This window comes from Leuresthes tenuis, unplaced genomic scaffold (assembly GCF_036924035.1).
Source record: "Leuresthes tenuis unplaced genomic scaffold, fLeuTen1.0.hap1 SCAF_10, whole genome shotgun sequence".
Lineage (NCBI taxonomy): Eukaryota > Metazoa > Chordata > Actinopteri > Atheriniformes > Atherinopsidae > Leuresthes > Leuresthes tenuis.
In genome coordinates, this window is record NW_027325364.1 from 34,861,588 (window position 1) to 34,882,295 (window position 20,708).

A 20,708-nucleotide genomic window follows, 5' to 3' on the forward strand; every position below is an offset into this window, starting at 1 on the left:
CTGCCATTGCTTAGTGTGGTTCTTCTAGAGGTTCTTCGTGTTGGAAGGGAGTTTTTTCTTTCCACCTTCATCTTGTACATGCTCAGGATGAAGGACTGAATCAAAGAGATGTTTTGATACAATCTGTTGATTAATTTATCTAGGTAACTTTTTTTTTAATTGGCAGTGTATGAATTGGATTCATGACATGGTTTGATTTGATTAGTTAATTATGTATTACAATTAATTATATTATAATTGGCTTTAATTGAACTGTATCTTTAAAGGGCCTTGAGATGATATTTGGTGCTATGTAAGTAAAACTGAATGGAAACTGAATTACTTGCTTTTCACTGATAAAATATTATCTTATAAACCTGCAGTTTGTGTTTAGTTTCTACTTCAGTTTGGCCTCCATAGCCAGAGTCAAAGGTCCCTCTTGAACTGCAGATTTTTGTCCCTGATGTACTTTAGAAGAATTTTCCCTCTCTGCTCCACCATATGCACGAGAGGCCTGAGTCCGGTGGCCCCGCCGTGGCTGTCCCAGAATTCCTTGTCTGTGTAAAGGGAGTGTAGAAGAAGACTTTGCAGACAGCCTGAGTGGAGCACCGACACAGCTCTCTCTGGAAACCTAACAAGGGAAATAGCATGGAATTCAGTGTGTTGTAAGTTCAGTCACATATTCACAATATAATATAAAGGTCCTTATACACCAAACTAATGTCGGTTAATGTTTGTCTCTTAACTTTTCCATGTGAAAAGCATCATATGTTGGACCCTGTCAATGTGTTTTGTTTTGTTTCTTTCCCAGCCAATTCAGCATGTTGATAGTTAGTTAATAAACAACCATTTACTTCTGCCCAGGAAAACAATGTCCCAAAGTGAAGAGACCACCTTGGGTGCCCTTTCTTTACTGCTGGTTCTTGTTGTCCATTTTTTGAATAAGAGCCTTAAAACTTAAAGTAGACAAAGAGTTTGAAGTAGGTACTCCTTTTATGTTGTTTCTTTTAGGAAACAGTTTATCAAATGGATATATGATTTATCCATGCAGTGCCAAGCTTTATTGGTGCAATGTTCCGACACTCGCACCAGGTTCTGGGTTAAATTCAATGAGTAATGTTGCCTCTTTTTAATCTCAATTAGCAAAGAATGTTCCATGAACAAAAAAAAGTTATAGTATAATAATAATGTTTCACACCTTTTTTCATTTCTATTGTAGCATTTAATTTATAGTTTGTGCTTCTTTTTATTATCTGTCTACATTTACTTAATTTAGTAGTTTACCTTTTTTCTCTACCTTGACCAGCTTCTATTTGTTCCATGTTTTTTTTTTTCTTCTTGTTGGCTTTTCTACCTGGTCTTCACTTAGATACTGTGATGAGGATTTGGGTTGTTTTGTGTTTCAGAGTGATTACTAAAAAGAAGAGATATTTGTTCAGTGAAGTTTATACTTTGGCTTATCCAAGACATGGACTTGTGGTGTGTTCACTCCAGCATTGTCTGGGTAATGTATTAGGCAGATGAGGAGCACCACCCGATATTCAGCAAATTTTTTGCCTAACAAGTAAATTTTTTTTTGTCTTATCAGACCAGGTACAGTGTTTTTTGTGATTTCAGAGTGTAATATTAAATGTACTCTGTCAAAACGCTATGCAACTTAGCAGCCATAATAAAATACTTCTGGTATGTTAATCTTTTCAGTAGGGTCTTCAATCTTTGCCGAAGTTTAAAGCTCATGGGTTCTTGGTCACGTTCTTGGTAATGCTGCAGGGGGCAAAATGCAGCTGAGCAAACAAAATCAACAAGTAAGTTAAAAGTGATTAATGAACTTGGTGAGTTAATCACTGATTAAGCTTGACAACTGTTACACATACAATTTAACACAGCCTACAGAACAGTGGATACAATCAGAATAAAAGCATTTGGCACAGCAGCTAAAACGATTTTCAGTTTTTTTTTGCATTTTATAATAGCATTCCATGAAAACTGATGGAAAACTTACTTGGATCAATTTCTAAAATCAGAAACTCATATTTCGAAATGGCGAATGAGCCCAGCCGCACAGCTTTTTCACTTTAGTTGATCCTGTCATCTAAAATCAATTCTATCAGGCTGAAATGCTACAGTTCATGGAGCTGAACACATTCCAGTGTCTTCTTAAGATAGGCTGACAAACTATCTTCTTTCAATTAACTCTTCACATTCCCACATAAGCTGAATGGCAAAAAATGAGTTTTTATTTCTTCAGAAACATTTGTTTAAAGTTAAAATCAGAAATTTGTGAGACATTACTACAGATCAACATTTTTGAAAATTCTGTTGTATAAAACATTAGGCTCTCTCTGAGGACCTGCCCAGACTTGCCTCAATTCTCTTCAGTGTGTTACAATTCATTCAACTTAAACAGTCATAAGCCACCTTTGTTCATACCCCTCAATATGGCTCACAGTGGCACCCTGAAAGTCCTGCCCCATAGGCAGCAGAAGGTAAATATGTCCCAAATGAGTATTTCCACATGAAAGAAGAAAGAAGCCATAAAATCCTCATAAGGAGGAAGACAGTGTGGGTGGGGGAGACTAAACACTGTGCTTTCAACAATAGGGCTTTGTGTGACATGAGATCAGGCCTGACAGTCAATAACATATTGATATTACTTAGGGTTTAAACAAAAAGGTTGTTATAGTACTAAGAACAGAGCCAACTTTCTTTATCAGTCACTGGCCTTGATGCTGCTGCTCTAACATTCTCCATCACAGACTAACAGAAGATATGCAAAATCTTGGTGCACACACTGAAGGAACAAAGCCTCCTGGAGAAGTATAGTCTGCATTGTCTTGTAAAAGTGTCTTTTTTCTCTATGTCTCTTTGTTGTATTTTCAGTCTAGTATGTTGTCCCGAGGTATTTGTAGTCCTCCACTACGTGCACTATTTTCCCCAGGATTTGAATAGTGTTTGACTTACTACTTAAAAATCCTTCTAAAATCCAAAATCATCTACTTTGTTTTGTTCGTGTTACAGATGAGGTAGTTATTCTGACACCATTACAAAAAGTGATAGCCGGCCCCTGCACTCAGCCTTTTATCCCTTACTAACGCACGCCTAAACTGAGTCATGTGAGTGTTTCTTGAGGAGACGGGCTGAGTTATACTGGGAGTCTGAGGTGTACAGTGTGAAGAGAAACAGTGAGAGCGCTGTCCTCTATGGTGCTCCTGTGCTGCTGACCAGCTTCCCAGACACACAACCTCTCTGTGTCAAACTGTGGTTTACTAATACGGTATCAACAATCCAAATGGTTGTGGAGATATCCACCTGTATTTTCTGAAGCTTCTCATATAAATGGAGAAATCAAAGAGCATAATTCTTAATGTGCCCCCATCTTTGTCCAGATGATAGAAGGGCTTGCTGAATCAAGAACTGTAGATAATGGCATCTTCAACCCCAACTCCTGGACAATAAGCAAACTGGAGTGGATCTTCAAAGGTGTTCACTTGCTCACGGAAGTGAGCCAACAATAATCTCCTGAGGACTATCATGATGTGGGATCTTATGGTAATTGGTCTGTAGTCACTGAAGCAGATTGATTGGGTGGAGAGTTTCAAGGTACAGAAACACCATAGGATCTCTCCCACAACTCTAGAACTTCCTTCTGATGCAGGCTAAGGTTGACAAGGTTATATAGAATCCCACTTAGTGTAGGTCCTTGGCAACCTGGGGCTGACACCATCTGGAGACAGACAGGTTGGAGGGGAGGCAGAAGAGGTGTGTCTTTATATGGGGGGAGATGTTGGTGTTTTGATCCATGATTGAGGTGCCAGGTGACATGAAGGAGGTCTGACAGCGAATTTGTGGGTACAGTTAAGGTGTTGCTGGAGGAAGCTTATTATTTTTGTAAACTTATTATTGTTAGTCATATTTATTTGTGCCCTGAAATGGACTAGCGAGCCATCCAGGGTGAACCTCATCTCTCGCCCAATGCTAGTTGGGATAGGCTCCAGCCCCCTGAGACCCTGAATTGAATTAAGCGGGTATAGAAAATAGCTAGATGGATATCTGCCTGCATTATCATGGCCCAGTTTTGTAATAAAGGCTTTTGAAATGGCTTTTGTGGCTTGTTAATTACACCAACATGAAGTGTGACTTGTGGGATCCGATATGTGTGTGCCCCTTTTAACTTACATAAAACCCAGCTAGAAGTGGATGCCAGAGTAGCAAGGACAGTTAAAGCAACCTGACCCCTTTTGTGCATCAGACATTTTTTGTAATTTAAAATTTTTGAGATTTCAGTTTTGTTCATACTTTGTCATTATGAGATTTTACTAAGGGTGTAAATGCAATTTTTTGTCCATTTTAAAATCAAATCTACAGTAAAAAGATGTGCAAAAAAGAATAGGCCTTAATCAATTTGAAATTCATTGGAGATTTACTATCCAAAATAGTGTTATATTTGAATAAACTGAAATGAGTCATGCTAAGCTTGTGGAAAATAACCAAGATCCCTTCTATTAAACAACTGTTAACAGTGACAAGAAATATTACACGCTTTCTGTAATAGACACACTCATTTGTCTTGGATTATCCGTGGGGGGAGAAGACTCTGACTGGACTGGTCCAGAGGAAGGTATTAAGTGGGAAAGCCGCTGAGGGAATGGCTGAAGGGAACAGGAAACCCTCTCTCTCTCATGCGTTCTGCTATCCTGTTATCAATGCATATGGCCATATTAGTTAAATCCTTAAAGGAAGATGGCTCTTCCCTAGAGGCTAGTTGATCCTTCAGCTGGTCATTTAGAATGACTCCCTGAAGGGCACTGGGTGGCCACCCTATTTCTGCAGCTAAGATGTGGAAGTCTATAACAAACTCTGCTACAGACCGGTTCCCTTGTCTTAAGTTCAGCAACCTCTTAGCTGAATTTACTTCACGGAGAGGGTGGTCAAACATCCTCCTTTGCTCCTCCTGAAAAGAGGTAAATGGAAAAGAGTCAATTGGGTGGGGGAAGGAAGCGGAAAACTGGCTCAGGTAGGATGTCATGGCTGGCTAAAGGTGGAGCTGTAGACTTGGGTGGTGGAGGAGTTCCTGGAGGAAAAGCAGACAGATGTTCAAGGACATTCTGCAGTAATTCAAAAACTTGATTTACACGTTGGTTATTGGTAGCCTGTTGATCATTCAGGGAGCACAACACCTTTTCATGTTCTCCGAGCATTATTCCCAGTTTAGTCAGAGCTGAACGGATAGCATCAGATTGTGCTGTCAGGGCGAAAGCCGGGGTGACTAACAAATTGGACCCAAGAGCAGACACGTACACAGAGAGATTTGAGTAAAAGACACGGTTTATTTAAAGGGAGGTGCAGTGGTAAGCCAGTGAGTGAATCTAGGGGAACAGGTGACTCTGAGATGACAGAATATGGTTAGAGTGAATTGGAGATTTATCCAGTAATTTATCCAGGTGAAGGTGAGGGTTTTTCTTTTCTGAATCAAGATGGGTTTCCAGAGTGGAGGGGAGTATACTGGCTGTAATGTAGAAGGTATTGAGTCAACGGTGGGGCGAGCGGGGAGGTGTCTCGGAATCCGCAGTGGAGAGCAAACAATCCTTTAGTTTGGAAATCCAAAGTGCGACAAGCAATGGCGGAACATATGAGGACAAGGTAAGTACATGTAGGGTTTTCACGGCACAGAGATCAGCCAGATTACCACTGTAGCAGTGAGAACAATCTGGCGAAGACTGGTTGCTCCAGCTGATCGCTAAGAAGGCATCTTGACGAGCACAGATGAGAGTGCAGGAGCTGAACCAGACTCTGCCCAGGCTTCCTGCAAAACTTGCTCAACTGCGCCTAAAACCCAGAAACCAAACAAACACCATGGCCAAGCATAATTGTGACACTACTGACCTGTATTGCTATTTATGATGTAATCTAATCTTCTATTTTTGATCTGTTGCAAATAAAACTATTAAAAAAGTAAAAGCTATTTCTACACTGCATTTCCTGTATTACGTCATGCCTCCTTTGAGCTCAAGACAGATGTTACCCCTTCACCAATCCCTGATATTTCAATACTTGAGTGCATCTCCAGCAAAAAGTGTTCCTCAGTGATATGTGAAGGGCAACTGTGAAAAAAAGTCTACATTTTGTACATTCTCTAGAAAATCCCCAGTGTTCAGGTCTTAAAAAAAAAAAAAAGGCTTAAAAAAGTATTTTGCACTTACTCATCAATGCCCTCAACCAGCCTGAAATTGAGGTTGTCAGTGGACTGTTCTGGTCTGCCAGCATTGTCTATGAATACCAGTTTGGAAGGATCTGTCCCCCTCACCTGAGCATGGACACATGGACACACACAGGAGACATTGTCAATGCATGTACACTTTCCAAAAATGTAATTTGAATTTGAGTTGATAATATAGTAAATTAGTCAAATGTACAGAAAAGAAGTTGATATGATGGGAAAAAATAAAAAACTGTTAGGTCTATGTGTTTAAAGCAAAAGAAACCAAGTCCTGCTCATGTAATATGCTGCTCCAATAGATCATTAGTGAATGATATTGAAGAGAACAGAAAGTTAACAGATTCTAAACATTACGATTGACAAAACTACAAAGTATATCTTGAGTAACCCACCTTGACGCTGGAAATCCAAATAACTCATGTAAAAATGATTTTCTGTGGTTAAGTATATTTTACTAACCCTTTATCTTTTTTATTTTTTTTTATTAATCTTTATTTATACAGGTAAAATCTCATTGAGACCCAGGGTCTCATTTGCAAGAGAGACCTGTTTATCTGCACTAATATTGTATCAGTGCATCTAAAACTGTCTGGAATTTTAACAAAGAGTCCATTTCAGATAGTGCTTGGCCTTAGAAGAAGTTGTGCAATCTCCCTCTATGCAAATTTCAATGTGGCAACACACACTGAGGATTGGCTGCTTGGAGCCTTTGCCTCCCTTCCTTCTGCTTCAAAAGGCTCTGAGGAGGACTCATTCACCGGGGAAGCTTTGGACTGATGTAAAGCTTGCCCCCTGTGTTCTGAATGAGAGGCTTAAGTGTTGTGATTTTTGTGAGTCTTTGTGGACCTAACTATAAAAACTTGTCTCTTAAATTTAGTTAAATTTGGTGGTCCTTCTCTTTTGAGAATGACTTATTTTGTTTGAATTCTTTGTTGACTGCCTTAGTTGAATAATAAACCTTTTTAACTCCAACTGACTGAGTTGGGTCGTAACATAAGCAATACGAAAATTTCATACGGAAAGAATGAAAAGGAAGTAGAATGAAAATAAAAATTCAAGTGCAAAATTCCAGCTCAAAGCAAGTACTGAAAAGGGATTTTCCGAGAGTGTCCCAAGAGTTTCTGACAGATATGTAGAGAGTACAATTCTAACACTGCTTCTTCATGTTTAGGTCAGCTTAAAATAAAGGGGTAGAATAATATCGAGGTCTGTAATACCAGTAATAACAATATCTGTATTAATCATTTAAATAAAAAAAATAATGTCTTTATTCTTTATGAGTACGTATCATTGTTTTCACGGTCAGACGTTCGAGATAAACAAGTTCCACTGTCCAGTTCTACTTCAATAGACAAAGAGACAAAACCATTGAAACCATTCCCCACAACACCTCTCAACAGCTCTAGCTTCAGTGTATCACCTCAACCTCCCCCACCTCACCAGGGGCCTGGACACCTCCACCAATGCCCACCTTAAAGGCCCTCCCTCCACCTCCCACCTACCACAGTGACGATTCCTTCCATCCATGAGAGAGACATCAACAAACTCCTCAGGAGACAGAACCCCTGGAAAGCTGCTGGACACTTTGAAGCACCGCGCTAATCAGAAGTCTCGTGTTCACAGACATTTTCAACACCTCACTGGAGACATGTCATATGCCAGCCTGCTTCAAGACCTCAACTATCATTCCTGTTCCCAAGAAGCCAAGGTCCACAGGACTTAATGACTTCAGACCCGTCGCCCTGACCTCTGTGATTATAAAGTGCCTTGTGTTTTAACACCTCAAAGAGATCACAACCCCCTCCTGGACCCCCTGCAGTTTGCCGACAGAGCCAACAGATCTTTAGACAATGCAGTCAACTTGACCCTCCACCACATCCTCCTGCACCTGGACTCCGCAGGTACCTACACCAGGATCCTGTTTTTGGATTTAAGCTCTGCTTTTAACACAATCATCACGACTCTGCTTCAACAGAAGCTCTCCCATCTGAGTGTGCCTGACTCCACCTGCAGGTGGATTACAGATTTCCTGTCTGACAGGAACCAGCATGTGAAGCTGGGAAATCACGTCTCCAACTCACAACCAATCAGCACTGGTTCCTTCCAGAGCTGTGATCTTTCTCCTCTGCTCTTCTTGCTGTACACCAACAGCTGCACCTCCAGTCACCAGTCCGTCAAGCTCCTGAAGTTCACGGACGACACTACTCTCATCAGTCTTATCTCTGATGGTGATGACTCCGCCTACAGGTGGAAGGCTGACCATCTGGTGAGCTGGTGCATCCAAAACAACCTGGAGCTCAATGCTGTAAAGATAGTGGAGATGGTTGTGGACTTCAGGAAAAACTCAGCCTAACCTACCCCCATCATCCTCTGTTACTCCACAATTGACACTGTGGAGTCTTTCCGCTTCCTGGGAACTATAATCTCCCAGGACCTCAAGTGGGAGCTGAACATCAGCTCCCTCATCAAGAAAGCCCAGCAGACTTCCTGTACTTCCTGTGGCAGCTGAAGAAATTCAACCTGCTAAGGACTCTGATGGTGCACTTCTACTCCTTCATCATTGAGTCCATCCTCACCTCCTCCATCACCACCTGGTACGCTGCTGCCACCACCAAGGACAAGGGCAGACTGCAGCGTGCCATTCAGACTGCAGAGAAGGTGATTGACTGCAGTCTTACATCTCTCCAGGACCTGTACGCCTCCAGGACTCTAAAGTGTGTAGGGAAGATTGTGGCTGATCCCTCCCACCCCGGTCACAAACTCTTTGAAACATTACCCTCTGGCAGGAGGCTGCGGTCCATCGGGACCAAAACCTCACGCTGCAAGAGCAGGTTCTTCCCATCCACTACTAGCCGTATCAACAAGACCCGGAGCCCCCCTTGACACTGACTCTCTCTTTCTCCCCATCCAGACCTACATGCCAAATTAACGTAGCATCTTCAGACATTCTGTGTTACATTAACACAATCTGTACTTATTTGGGACCACTTCATCCTGTTGTATATCTGCGCATTTATAGTATTTATAGCACTCAGCTTGCACTACAGCTCCTTATATTTTGAAGATTCTGGATATGTGTATATATATATATATATATATATATATACAAAGTATATTGTCTATTATTTAATACTCTGCACCAACTACACCCCAGTTCAAGCCCTTCTCCTTTTCAATTTTTCTCTGAGCACTCATAACATCTTCTCTAATTGCCTGCTTACCATTGAATTGCTGTTAAACAAAAATTCCACCAGTAGTGTAAAATATATGATGCTGATGTCACAGCCTCCATTTGGGTGCGCTCTTGACAGTAGTCCCCTCAGATTATTGCTGGTTAATAAGTGAATTTTTAATTGTATAATTGGGATCTCTGCTCGTATCTCCAGGACACTTGGGTGAAGAGGGGAGCTGAGCTATTAACTTTTCAGTTGACAGGGAGGATTCTGGACCACAAGGAAAAGTCAATTATAGTGAGGTAGTGCTGGGAACCTTTGGTGGAGTCCCCAGTTCAGAAGATCTTCAACTACCATGTCTAGCACAGCATATCCATCATTATGAAGGAATATGGGGAAATTAAATCCAAATGTGCAATTTTCCCAACTTCCAGTGATGATGATTCAGCTCGAAAGACCTGCAGCTATAAAGTGGTTGGTGCTCATTGAAGTGCAACCCCAGTATCAGGAAGTGGACATCTGGTTGGTTAGCTTGTGGGACCTGAAAGACAACCGATGGATACTTGGAGGCCAAGTAGAATGTGACTTGGACAGCACAAATACTTAGCTATGAGAGGAGTTTGGTTTGGTTTTATTTCTATCACAGGGCAGGATGAAATTTGCCCTAAGTTCTTCAAGGCCCTGAATGTTATTGGCCTGTCATGGTTGACCAACTGTGAAACGCTGAGTGGAGTTCAGGGACAGTGCTTATGCTATGTACTTGCAGACCAGGGTGGTGGTCCCCTCCATTAATAAGGCCAGAGGATATGTTTCAGTCTTTGTCAGTTTGTCAACATACTTGAACAGATGTGCTAACTGGATGTGCTAATTCTCTTATAGGAGACATCAAACCATTGCAGAAGAAAAAGGAACAAATGGAAATGCATTCAATTTCATGGCATACACAGGAATTAAATGGGTACATGATAAGTAGAAGTATTCTGTCCTGGTTGTGTCCACTACAAAGCACTGACAGATAGCTAACGAGAATAAAATGAAGAATGGGACTTTCCTTCCATGAAACTTTACTTGAACTGATTTCACTTCTTTTCAATCTCTCATTTTCATTCCATTCAGATTCGTAAAACAACAAGAGACATAAAAATTCTGAAAGTTACTAAGTAACATAAATGTTAAATGACATAAATGTAAACAACTGTTAAAGATATAACAGATTGATGACAAATTATCATAACAGATTTAACAATCTCATACATTACATTACTTGGTTGCTAGGCAACCAGTTAGCAATACACAAAGTGGCTTGACATGCCATACTAACTGGCAAGTATTCTTACATTAAAACAAACATTTGTTAACTTATTACCTTTAGAAAAGTTACGCTCACTGTTTCATAACTATCAGTATCTCATTCATTGAACACTTACGGATTTATATACTTCAAGGATCAGAGCGAGGAAACAGCTGTTACACGCATCTCAACAAACTGACCAGTAACTGACAGGCAACGGCAAGGGAAAGGAACTGCAACGGCAAGGGAAAGGAACTGCAATGGCAAGGGAAAGGAACTGCAACGGCAATGGCAACGGTATAAATGCAGTTTGAGAACTCGCTTGAAAGACTCCGTGGTCACTCCCACTGTGTTGCTTTCATAACATGACAAAAAAAACAACCACACGGGAGTCAGAACAGGAAGCATTAGTAATTCTTATGTTTTTGTTGCTATAATGTCTGCTGCCCAACTCTACTTTAAACTTCAACAGCTTGGAATAAGATTATTTGATTATCAATAAAATATGAACAAAATCAACCAAAATCAATATTTTCACAGAAGTCTGATGCCAGTCTTTGAGTAAACAGACACAGCAGAATGAAAACGCTCCTCTTGTTATTTTCTCATTACAAGGCTTTACCTGTTCTTACAAACTAGAACAGAATTTTGAAAACCAATTTGGCATAACAGGAAATAAGGGATTTTCTCTTTACAAACAAAAAAACGAGTAAACCTGCCATCTGACTAAGGATAATTCAACGACTGTCCTAATGTTATTGCAAGAAAGTAAACCTCCGATAGACCTTCAAATGTCTCAGGACAAAAATCCCTTTTATAATGGCACGCACGCACAAAAACTGGTGACCTCTTGAAAGGATTAAAAATGATACATACCAGGATGTGAACCAGTAGCAGATCCTTGCTGCTGCCACACTTGATGTGCAGCAGGTTCTCCACACAGAGTTCTGTTGGATCAGGTCTAAAACCACAGCAGTATCTGTCCAAGCGGTCATTTACCTTTAAAAACAGAGAAGACAACCATGCTCTAAAACACTTTACAGAGACACCTCAAGTACTTAATTCAATTTGTGATGCATGCAATGTGTTTTACATATTTAAAGAAAATACATAAAAAATAACCACAATAAAATGTTCAACAAGTGAGGTTTAAAAGAATAAGAAGTAAATAGATAGAAATAAGAACATACACAAGTTAAAAACTTTAAAAGCAAACTATCATTTTTGGCTTTAGATTTCATCTGGGATTTTTCAACAAAATCTTACTTTAGTGGACCTCTTTAACCCCATTTTGTCTGCCATGCTTCTTTTGATGTAGTAAGTAATATTTGAATCAGCAATATGATTGTAACGTTCATTGGAAACTTAAAAAGCACATTTTGAAAAGAAAAATTATAAAAACATTTTTGTAAACAAATATAACCTAAACAATCGTGTCTGTTACCCTTCTGTTTCACTTCTACCTTTCCCCTATATGTGTGTTTTGTCTCGTCTTCCCCTATGTGTGAGGCTCCTCCTCACAGACCTCCTCACAAAAATATGATTTTTGTTAATAAACCATTTGGACTTTTACTTCTGCTCTGTCTGCTTTTTGGGTTCTGGTCCAACTTTTGTGACATTGTCAATGATAGAATTTTATACAATAACTACACTGCCTTTTAAAAGTAAATGCATGACTGTTATTACCTCTTAAATTCTTATTGATTCTGCAGGCATATGTAAAATAGCCCATGGTATCATGTACATAAACATTTCTCCGCCTGTGAACACACACTAAGTTTTGTTAATAAGTTGTTGTGTGCCGTGTTGTGAGATTTTTGGCCTCTGTATTTTAAAGAATATGGGGATCAGTCCTACTTTGGAATGAGTCCTTTCTCTGTAAAGAGGACAAGTAGCTGCTGATACCAGTGCAAGGTGAGTACTTAACTGTTATTTACATATCTAAACAGTTCTCTAGCTGATTACACCAAATCAACAGATTTTTGTCATTACATAAATTGTTGGTTTCAGATTGATTTATAATGCTTTTCTTAAAAAAATCCCTGATTTAATTGTTTATTTGCATCATTACAACTTTATGCTGCTGACAAAATGTTTTTAATGTTATGTTCACGCTACCACTGAAATTAAGAACATAACATCTCTGCCGCAGGTGTGGCACTCGAAGTAGCGATTTGGCCAGGTCAGGGGAAAGCAGTGTATAAACCTTTATGTGAAAAAGTGAATGTGGGACATCATGTTTGAGGTGTCATTCAGACCAAATAAGTGCTGAATACATTTTTCATGTACCCGTAGATCTATGCAAAGAAGAGTGAATACATTTCTAGTGCAAATTCTTCACTCTATGTAAACTGTTTACAAATTGTGAGTGGCGGTGGCTCAGTGGTTAGAGTGGGTTGTCCAATAACCAGAAGGTTGGCGGTTTGTTCCAGAATCAGAATCAGCTTTATTTCACCAAGTAGGTAGACACATATAAGGAATTATTTGCCAGCAGATGTTGTGTCTCGCATGCACTTTTCATAAATAGTATTAAGAAAAAAAAAAAATTTGTATATACATAAAAACTATAAGTGGCAGTTGTAAAAATAAACAGGTAAGCAGTACAGGTCCAGGATAGAGGGCGGAGGGGCTCGGATAATGTGTTCTGCAGTCCTAACAGTATATTGCAGTCTCGATCTGTCCTTCTTTGTTGCAGCTCCAAACCAAACAATGATGGAGGTGCACAGGACAGACTTGATGACTGCAATGTAGAACTGCAGCAGCAGCTCCTGGGGCAGACCATGTTGCCGAGGAAAGTACATCCACTGCTGGGCCTTTTTGAGGATGGAGAGATGATCGTGCCCAGGAATATGAAGTTCTCCACGGTGGCCACAAGGCTGCTGAGGACTGTGAGGGGGGGCAGAGTGGAGGGACGTCTCGTAAAATCCACTAACATCACTACCGTCTTGAGCATGTTCAGCTCCAGATTGTTCTGAAAGCACCAGAGCACCAGCTGATCCACTTGCTGACTCGTCTTCGTCCCGGATAAGACCGATGACAGAGGTGTCATCAGCAAACTTCAGCAGCTTCACAAAGGGGTCTGTGGAGGGGCGGTCATTGGTGTGGAGGGAGAACAGCAGTGAAGAGGACACATCCCAGGGGGGCGCCGATACTGATGATCTTAGTGTCCGAGGTGAACTGTGTAAGGATGGGTGGTGGGGGAGAGGAGGAAGAGAAGCTTCAGAGAAGAGAGGAACAGGTGTGAAGTGGTCCCTCTGAAATCTGCAGTAAAAAGTGTTGAGGTTGTCAATCAGAACTCTGTTGGTTTCAGTAGGTTGCAGGGCGTTGTCTGTAGTTGGTGATATCCTGCAGGCCTCTCGACACCAACGATGGGTTGTTGGCAGGGAAGTTTTTCCTCAGCTTTTCAGAGTACAGCAGGGGCGTAAATTTGGTCTCAGTTTTGGTCCCCTCAAAACTTAGCTATTACAGGAATAGTTAATATTTAGGCTTTATGGAAGCAACTTTGTTTATACTTCAAAAATAGAGAGAGAAAAAATCTGATAAAAAAATGCTAATGTAAACTAAAACTAGCCTCCTAACCTATATTATATTTACACCATAACACCGTAATAACACTTTTCCATAGTAGAAAGAGTGTTTCGTTAGGCTAGAAGGCTAGCATAGCGTGGGTAGTTAGCTACTACTTACTCTCTGGGTGGTGAGAAAAACGTCTTTTTCGGTGAAATGTTCTATTTACAAAGCAGAAACACAGGTAAAAATGTTGAGACCAAACTAAATATTAATGTTAGGATATACTTTCGTGATTTTGTGGCATCTTACAGCAACTCTGCCATACAGCGCGTCTCTTCGTCGGGAGCGGTGACAAGAGGTGCTTCAGGCACGTCGGAAAAATTGTTATCTACAAATGCTTAATACTACGAATGAGTCTGAGAAAAATATCATATTTAATGCATAATGTAAAAAATTTTTATATTAGTATATTCTCAAAAATATTGAGTCTTTCCCAAACTTTGGTTGTGGCTTGTCTTTATGGTCCATATGCAAACTTACGCCCTTGGAGTACACTCTCTTGGCCTGATAAGCATGTTTTAGAATGGTGGAACAGTGACACAGCGTGTTGTCTCGGGTGTGACAATTCACGTGTTGTCTGTATTTAGGCAGCTCATGACTGAGTTTTTTTCTGTTATAGTCTCCAAGAATAATACCCAGAGGGAGTCTGTGTTCCTGTTCTAAACGCGTGATCTGATCAGCCAGCCGCTATTCAGCCTCCTTCACGTTGGCCTGAGGAGGGATGTAAACACCAACTAAAACTCCCGCGGAGAGTAAAAAGGCTTGCAGTTCAGAACCAGGAACTCTAGGTTCATGTTGCAATGTCTATGGAGTTCTGTGACATCTGTACACCAACCTTTGTTAATGTAGAGGCACATTCTGCTGCCCTTAGACTTCCCGATAGCTCCGCGACGCAGTATGCACGCAGCAGCTGAAAGCCCAGAAAGTCCTGTCCACTATCCTGGATGGAGTCCCAGAGCCAGCTTTCCGTGAAGCAAAGGGCCACAGAATGCGCAAAGTCTCTGTTGGTCCTGTTTAGGAGAAGCAGATCATCCATCTTGTGAGGCAGGGAGCAGATATTGGCGAGATGTATGGATGGGAGCGCCATGTGGAGGCGCCGTTGTCTGAGCTTCACAAGTGCACCCGCTTGCTTCCCTCGTCTGCCTCGTCTCCATATCCTGCACTGAGCCGCTGCACCGCCAGCCAAAAGTTCAGAAATCCATCAGAATACGTGGTGGAGAGTGCAGTACCTAGGCAGCCGTTCGCCGCGCTACCTTGAATCAAGATCCCCACAAGATTCCTACTCTTGCCACTCAAAAGATTGGTGAACTGACAGCTGGAGGGGTGGCAGTTCATTTCCCTGCCACGGCCAAGGCTTGAGCAAGGCACTGGCGCTGTGAATGGCTGCCCACTGCTCCATTATATGGTATCTGTTTCCATGAGTGTGTAACCATGTGCATGTGTGTGTTCAGCAGGCCAACCTGGATGGGTTAAATGTGGAGGAGAAATTTTGTGTATTTCCCTGCATGTACATGACAATAAATCTGATCTTAATTTTAATATTGGGTGGGAAAGTGGTGTGGTGGTTATCACTGTCACCCCACAGCAAGAAGCTTTCTGGTTCAAATAGCAGCTGGTGCTTTCCTGTGCAGAGATTGCATGTTCTCTGCATGTAGGTGTGGGTTCATTCCAGGTACTTTCGCTTCCCCTGACCATCCAAAAACATGCATGTTATAATTGCTGAATCTTAATTGACTCAAGAATTAAGTGTGAGTTGCATGGTTGTTTGTCTCTGTGTTGGCCCTGCAATTTTTATTTTTATTTTTTATTTTTATAGCACATTTAAACAACCGAAGTATATCAAAGTGATTTTCACAAATATTAATAAAAGTACCATAAAAACAAAAAATAAAGAATATAAGAAGAAAAAAAGAATTAAAGTACCATAAAATAAGAACAGTAAAATAAATACAACAGTATGCAAAACCCATCAAACAAAACAATACAGGAATCAACAGGAAAGATCAACTCTGGCTCACAGCAGGACCAAGACAACCAAAGGCCAAGGAGAAAAAAATATTTTTACACACACTGAATGAACTAAGGAAAGCTAAACTTGAATTAAACAAAATTATTGATAAACAAACACAGTTTCTGATACAAAGACTTCGCTTGGAGAACTTTGAGCACGGCAATAAATCTGGAAGGTTCCTAACTAACCAACTAAAGAGAAACAAAGAGAAAACAACAATCACTTCTGTTAAAGACTCAAAAGGAAATATCACCCATGACCCCGATGTAATCAACAATGCTTTTAGGGACTTCTATAAAACCTTATATTCATCACAAAATGACCCATCAGACAGTAACATAGATCCGTTTCTTAGTAATATCAACCTTCCAAAATTACAAACCGAACAGGCAATGGCTCTCCATGAAGCCCTTCAACATATGCCTAGTAACAAAGCCCCGGGACCAGATGGTTTTCCAGCAGAGTTCTACAAAGAATTTTTTACTGTTTTGGCACCTGCATTTCACAGAATGGTATTACAAGTTAAGCAGAATGGCAGAGTATCCCCACACATTAACTCTGCTAACATTATCTTGCTACAGAAACCAGGAAAAGACCCCATACTTCCATCCAGCTACCGCCCAATATCTCTAATAAATGCAGACCTCAAAATAATTTGTAAAGCCCTTGCCAAAAGAATGGAAAAAATAACTCCACTTATAATACATCCTGACCAGACAGGTTTTATAAAGGGTAGACACTCATCCACTAACACTCGCAGGCTAATTAATCTCATAGACTATTCTAACATCAACAACCTGGAAACCACAATAGTCTCTCTAGATGCAGAAAAAGCATTTGATCGAGTGAACTGGACATTTTTATTCGCAGCATTAAACAAATTTGGGTTTGGGTCACACTTCATCAACTGGATAAGGATATTATATAGCTCCCCAAATGCAAGCGTCAGGACAAATGATCAAACCTCTCCAAGCTTCAGTCTGCAGAGAGGTACAAGACAGGGTTGCCCACTTTCTCCCTCACTTTTTGCTATTTTCATCGAACCTTCAGCAGCTGCTATCAGACAAGATAGAAATATTAAAGGCATCCAACCCCAAAATATTGAGCATAAAATAAGTCTTTATGCTGATGATGTTTTACTTTTCCTTCAGAACTCTCAAACGTCTCTCACTCACACGATCACACTCATAAATAAATTCTCAGCACTTTCTGACTACTCTATCAATTGGTCTAAGACCACAGTTCTGCCCATTAACTGCAGAGTCCAGAATATACCTGCGATCACTTTACAGTCAGGAAATATTAGATATTTAGGCATAAACATTTCCTCCAGGCTCTCAGAGCTAACAAAGCTAAATTATGTGCAATTATTAAAGACCGTAGAGGACGATCTCTCTCGTTGGAAGTCCTTACCTATATCACTTATGGGGAGAGTTACAACCATTAAAATGATGATACTACCAAAAGTTAATTATTTGTTCTCAATGATCCCCATAAAACCATCTGCTACTTGGTTTAAGTCACTAGATTCATGCATCTCCAAATTTCTGTGGAAAAAGAAACCACCACGTATTAGTTTAAAAACCCTACAGAAGACCAAGGACTGTGGTGGATTAGATTTACCTAATTTTCAGCACTATTCCTTAGCCAATAGGTTACAGTATATATCAAAATGGTTTAAACCTAGCCCAATAGATGAACCATGGATAAATATAGAACAAGCATTGTGTGATAATCTGGAAATCTCTGACCTGCCACTTATTAGTCAAAACTTAAAAAATCACAAATGTTTCAAAAGCATTAACATCAGCACCTCTCTGACAGCCTGGTGGGAATTTCTTAAAATAACAAAGTCTTCAATTGTCCCATGTAAGCTTACACCCATCTGGAACAATCCTGACATACTGCAAAACAAAAAAATGCTAAACTTTACTCTGTGGAAGATCAAAGGAATCAAACATCTGGAACATATAATCCAAAATGGAAATTTTATTTAATTTGATGAGCTCATATCACAACACGAGATAGGCAGCAATTCTATAATAACAAAGAAATATATCCTCCACCAACCAGACTTACAACTCCCGACTAGGGTAGCAGAATTTCTAAGCATCTGCACCCCAAAACTACAATCAAAAATATATAAATTATTGTCTAAAATAGATGACACAATGTCTCTTCCATCCTCAAAATGGGAGGCAGATTTATCCATCAGTTCTAGTTATAGCTTCTGGCCACAAATATTCAGAATGACTCAGAATCCTAATTTACAGCTCATACAATACAAAACAAAGGGTGTTCAGGATGGGTCTAACACACTCAAACATCTGCTCACATTGCACAGATAACACACCTGATGATTATGCACACGCTTTGTGATTTTGTGCGCCTGTCCAGAAGTTCTGGCTTGAAGTCTGTGAGGACCTATCAACATGGCTAAAGTGTAGCATCCCTGCATGCCCCACACTGTGCATACTGGGTGACTTAGACAACATCAACATGGAAATTAACTCAGCACACATGGTTCTCACAGTGTTATGTATCGCAAAGAAAACTATTCTCATGAACTGGAAAGCAAAGAACAATCTGTGTATTAACCAGTTTAGAAATTTTCTTTTAGATTATATTAGCATGGAAACAACGTCTGCCTCCTCAAAACATCAATTGGCTGAATTTCATTCTCTCTGGTCCCCTCTGATTAGCTTTATCACATAGTGGTGGTGGTGGGTTGCTGTCCCGTCGCTCTGGGCGGTTGGGTGTGTACTGGGGGGGGCTGTGTGGCTTCGGGCGTCTGGTGGTCTCTCGGGTCGTGGGGACCGGGTTGGTCATTGTTGGGGGGGACTTTGTGTCGGGCTTGGAGGGCAGTTTTGGGGGCTTGCGGGTGGGGCTGTCTTGCGATGTGGGGCGGGGTCCCTTAGGGGCCTTGGGGTGGTGGCTGCTGGCTCTATGCCGGGTGGCTGGGCCGCTCTGGCGTGGGTGGTGGTGCTGGGCCTGGGCCCTGGTGGCTGGGCGCTGCCTTGCACCCGGGGGGGGGGCCCTGCCTGTGCCTGGGGGGGCTGGGTTGCCCTGGACACGCCACAGTATGGGTGGGTTGGTGCAGGTCCTGGTGCCGGGCTTGTTGCTCTGGGACCTCCAAGATGTCTGCAGATGGTTGTTTTTTTTTCAGGGTGTTGGGGCATGCGGTGGGGGGGGGGGGGGGGGGGGGGGGGGTGCTATTCCCCTGTTGGGGGGGGGGCCTGGGTGATGGTGGGTCTCAGGCCCGGGCTGCTGTGACTGGTGTGACCGGGTGGTTTGTTTGTTTGTTTTTTGTTGTTTGTTTGTTTTTTGTAGAGGTCCTCCGGGGTGGGGTGGGGCGGGATGGGTACCTTCTGGGGGTACAGTAGCTCCCGGAATATGGTCGCTGCAGGCCCCGAGCCTGGTGGACATCAGCCCCTCCTGCCCTGTGTTGGCTCCCAGATAGCGGGGATGCCTATTGCAGCCAGTCCCTGGCTGCCCTCTCCGGGGAAGAGTAGCTCCCCCGGTGTATATCCCTATACCCCTCTCCCTTCTGGCTCCTGTACACAGCACACACTCACACATGAAGGGTTTTGGGGGCGTGTGTGTTCGGTGGGGTGTAGTGGATGGGGCCACGTAGGTGGTCCCCTTTGCTTGCACTCTGCAGTTCCCCGCCCCTGTTTTAATTACACCTTAGACATTACTACTTATCAAACACACTCTCACACACACATTAGGTCTTGGGGGGTGGTTACACTGAGTGGCATCTGGTGGGCGGGGCTCTTTGGGTATGTAGGCTGCCCAGAGGGCCGTGCTCCCAGTTCTACAAGTTGGGCTGCCCCTCAATTTTAATCGCTCACTATTAGAAAATATTGAAAAGCCAGAAGGGTGAGGGGAGGGGTCTTCTTCCCACACCCCTGCTTCCTGGTTGCTGCTCGGGGCGGGAGGGGCCAAGAGGATTAAGTAATTGTTCTGCTGGTTCGGGGTCTGTGGTGGCTGGGGGGCTGCTGGCCCCCTGGTGTGCCCGCTGCACTACACCCCAGCGGAGTCGAGGGAGGGAGGATGTGTGGATCTATGGGACGTGAAAGTGTGTGTGGTAATGATTGGGCCTGGATCTGGGACTTGCTGTCGCCTGGCCTGCCTGTGCTTCTCCCGATGGGGGGGCGGCGTTGCCTCTCCCCGATGCTCGCGACTTCAACCACCTGTGGGCACGTCTTGACTCCCAGGGCACTTGGCCAGGGGTGCTGGGGCAGGCGCTGACCCACTGTGTGGCTGTCTGGGGCGCTTGGCCCTCCTGGGTATTGGGTGGGGCCTCTGCCGGGGGGTTTGGGGGCGCTCGGGCTCCTGGGGCCCAGGTCCAGTGCACGGCCCGTGTCTGGGCGACTGGAGCCTGGCGGGGTCGGTGGGCTGTTGCCCCTGGCTCTCGGAGGGCCTCTGCCCTATGCTTATGGGGGCTCTGTCCGGGGGCTGCTG

At 42.3% G+C, this 20,708-nt stretch overlaps 1 protein-coding gene across 1 annotated transcript in view; it reads right to left on the reverse strand.

The window, feature by feature from the left end:
- Positions 1 to 392: 392 nt before the first annotated feature.
- Positions 393 to 20,708, reverse strand: part of gask1a (golgi associated kinase 1A) — a 71,552-nt gene continuing 51,236 nt past the window's right edge. Inside the window, exons 4-6 of the mRNA XM_072394975.1 lie at positions 11,537 to 11,659; positions 6,180 to 6,283; positions 393 to 610 (exon numbers count right to left, since the gene is read on the reverse strand). Of these exons, the coding sequence (XP_072251076.1) occupies positions 406 to 610; positions 6,180 to 6,283; positions 11,537 to 11,659 (432 nt within the window). The 3' untranslated portion in view covers positions 393 to 405. The remainder of the gene's footprint in view (positions 611 to 6,179; positions 6,284 to 11,536; positions 11,660 to 20,708) is intronic.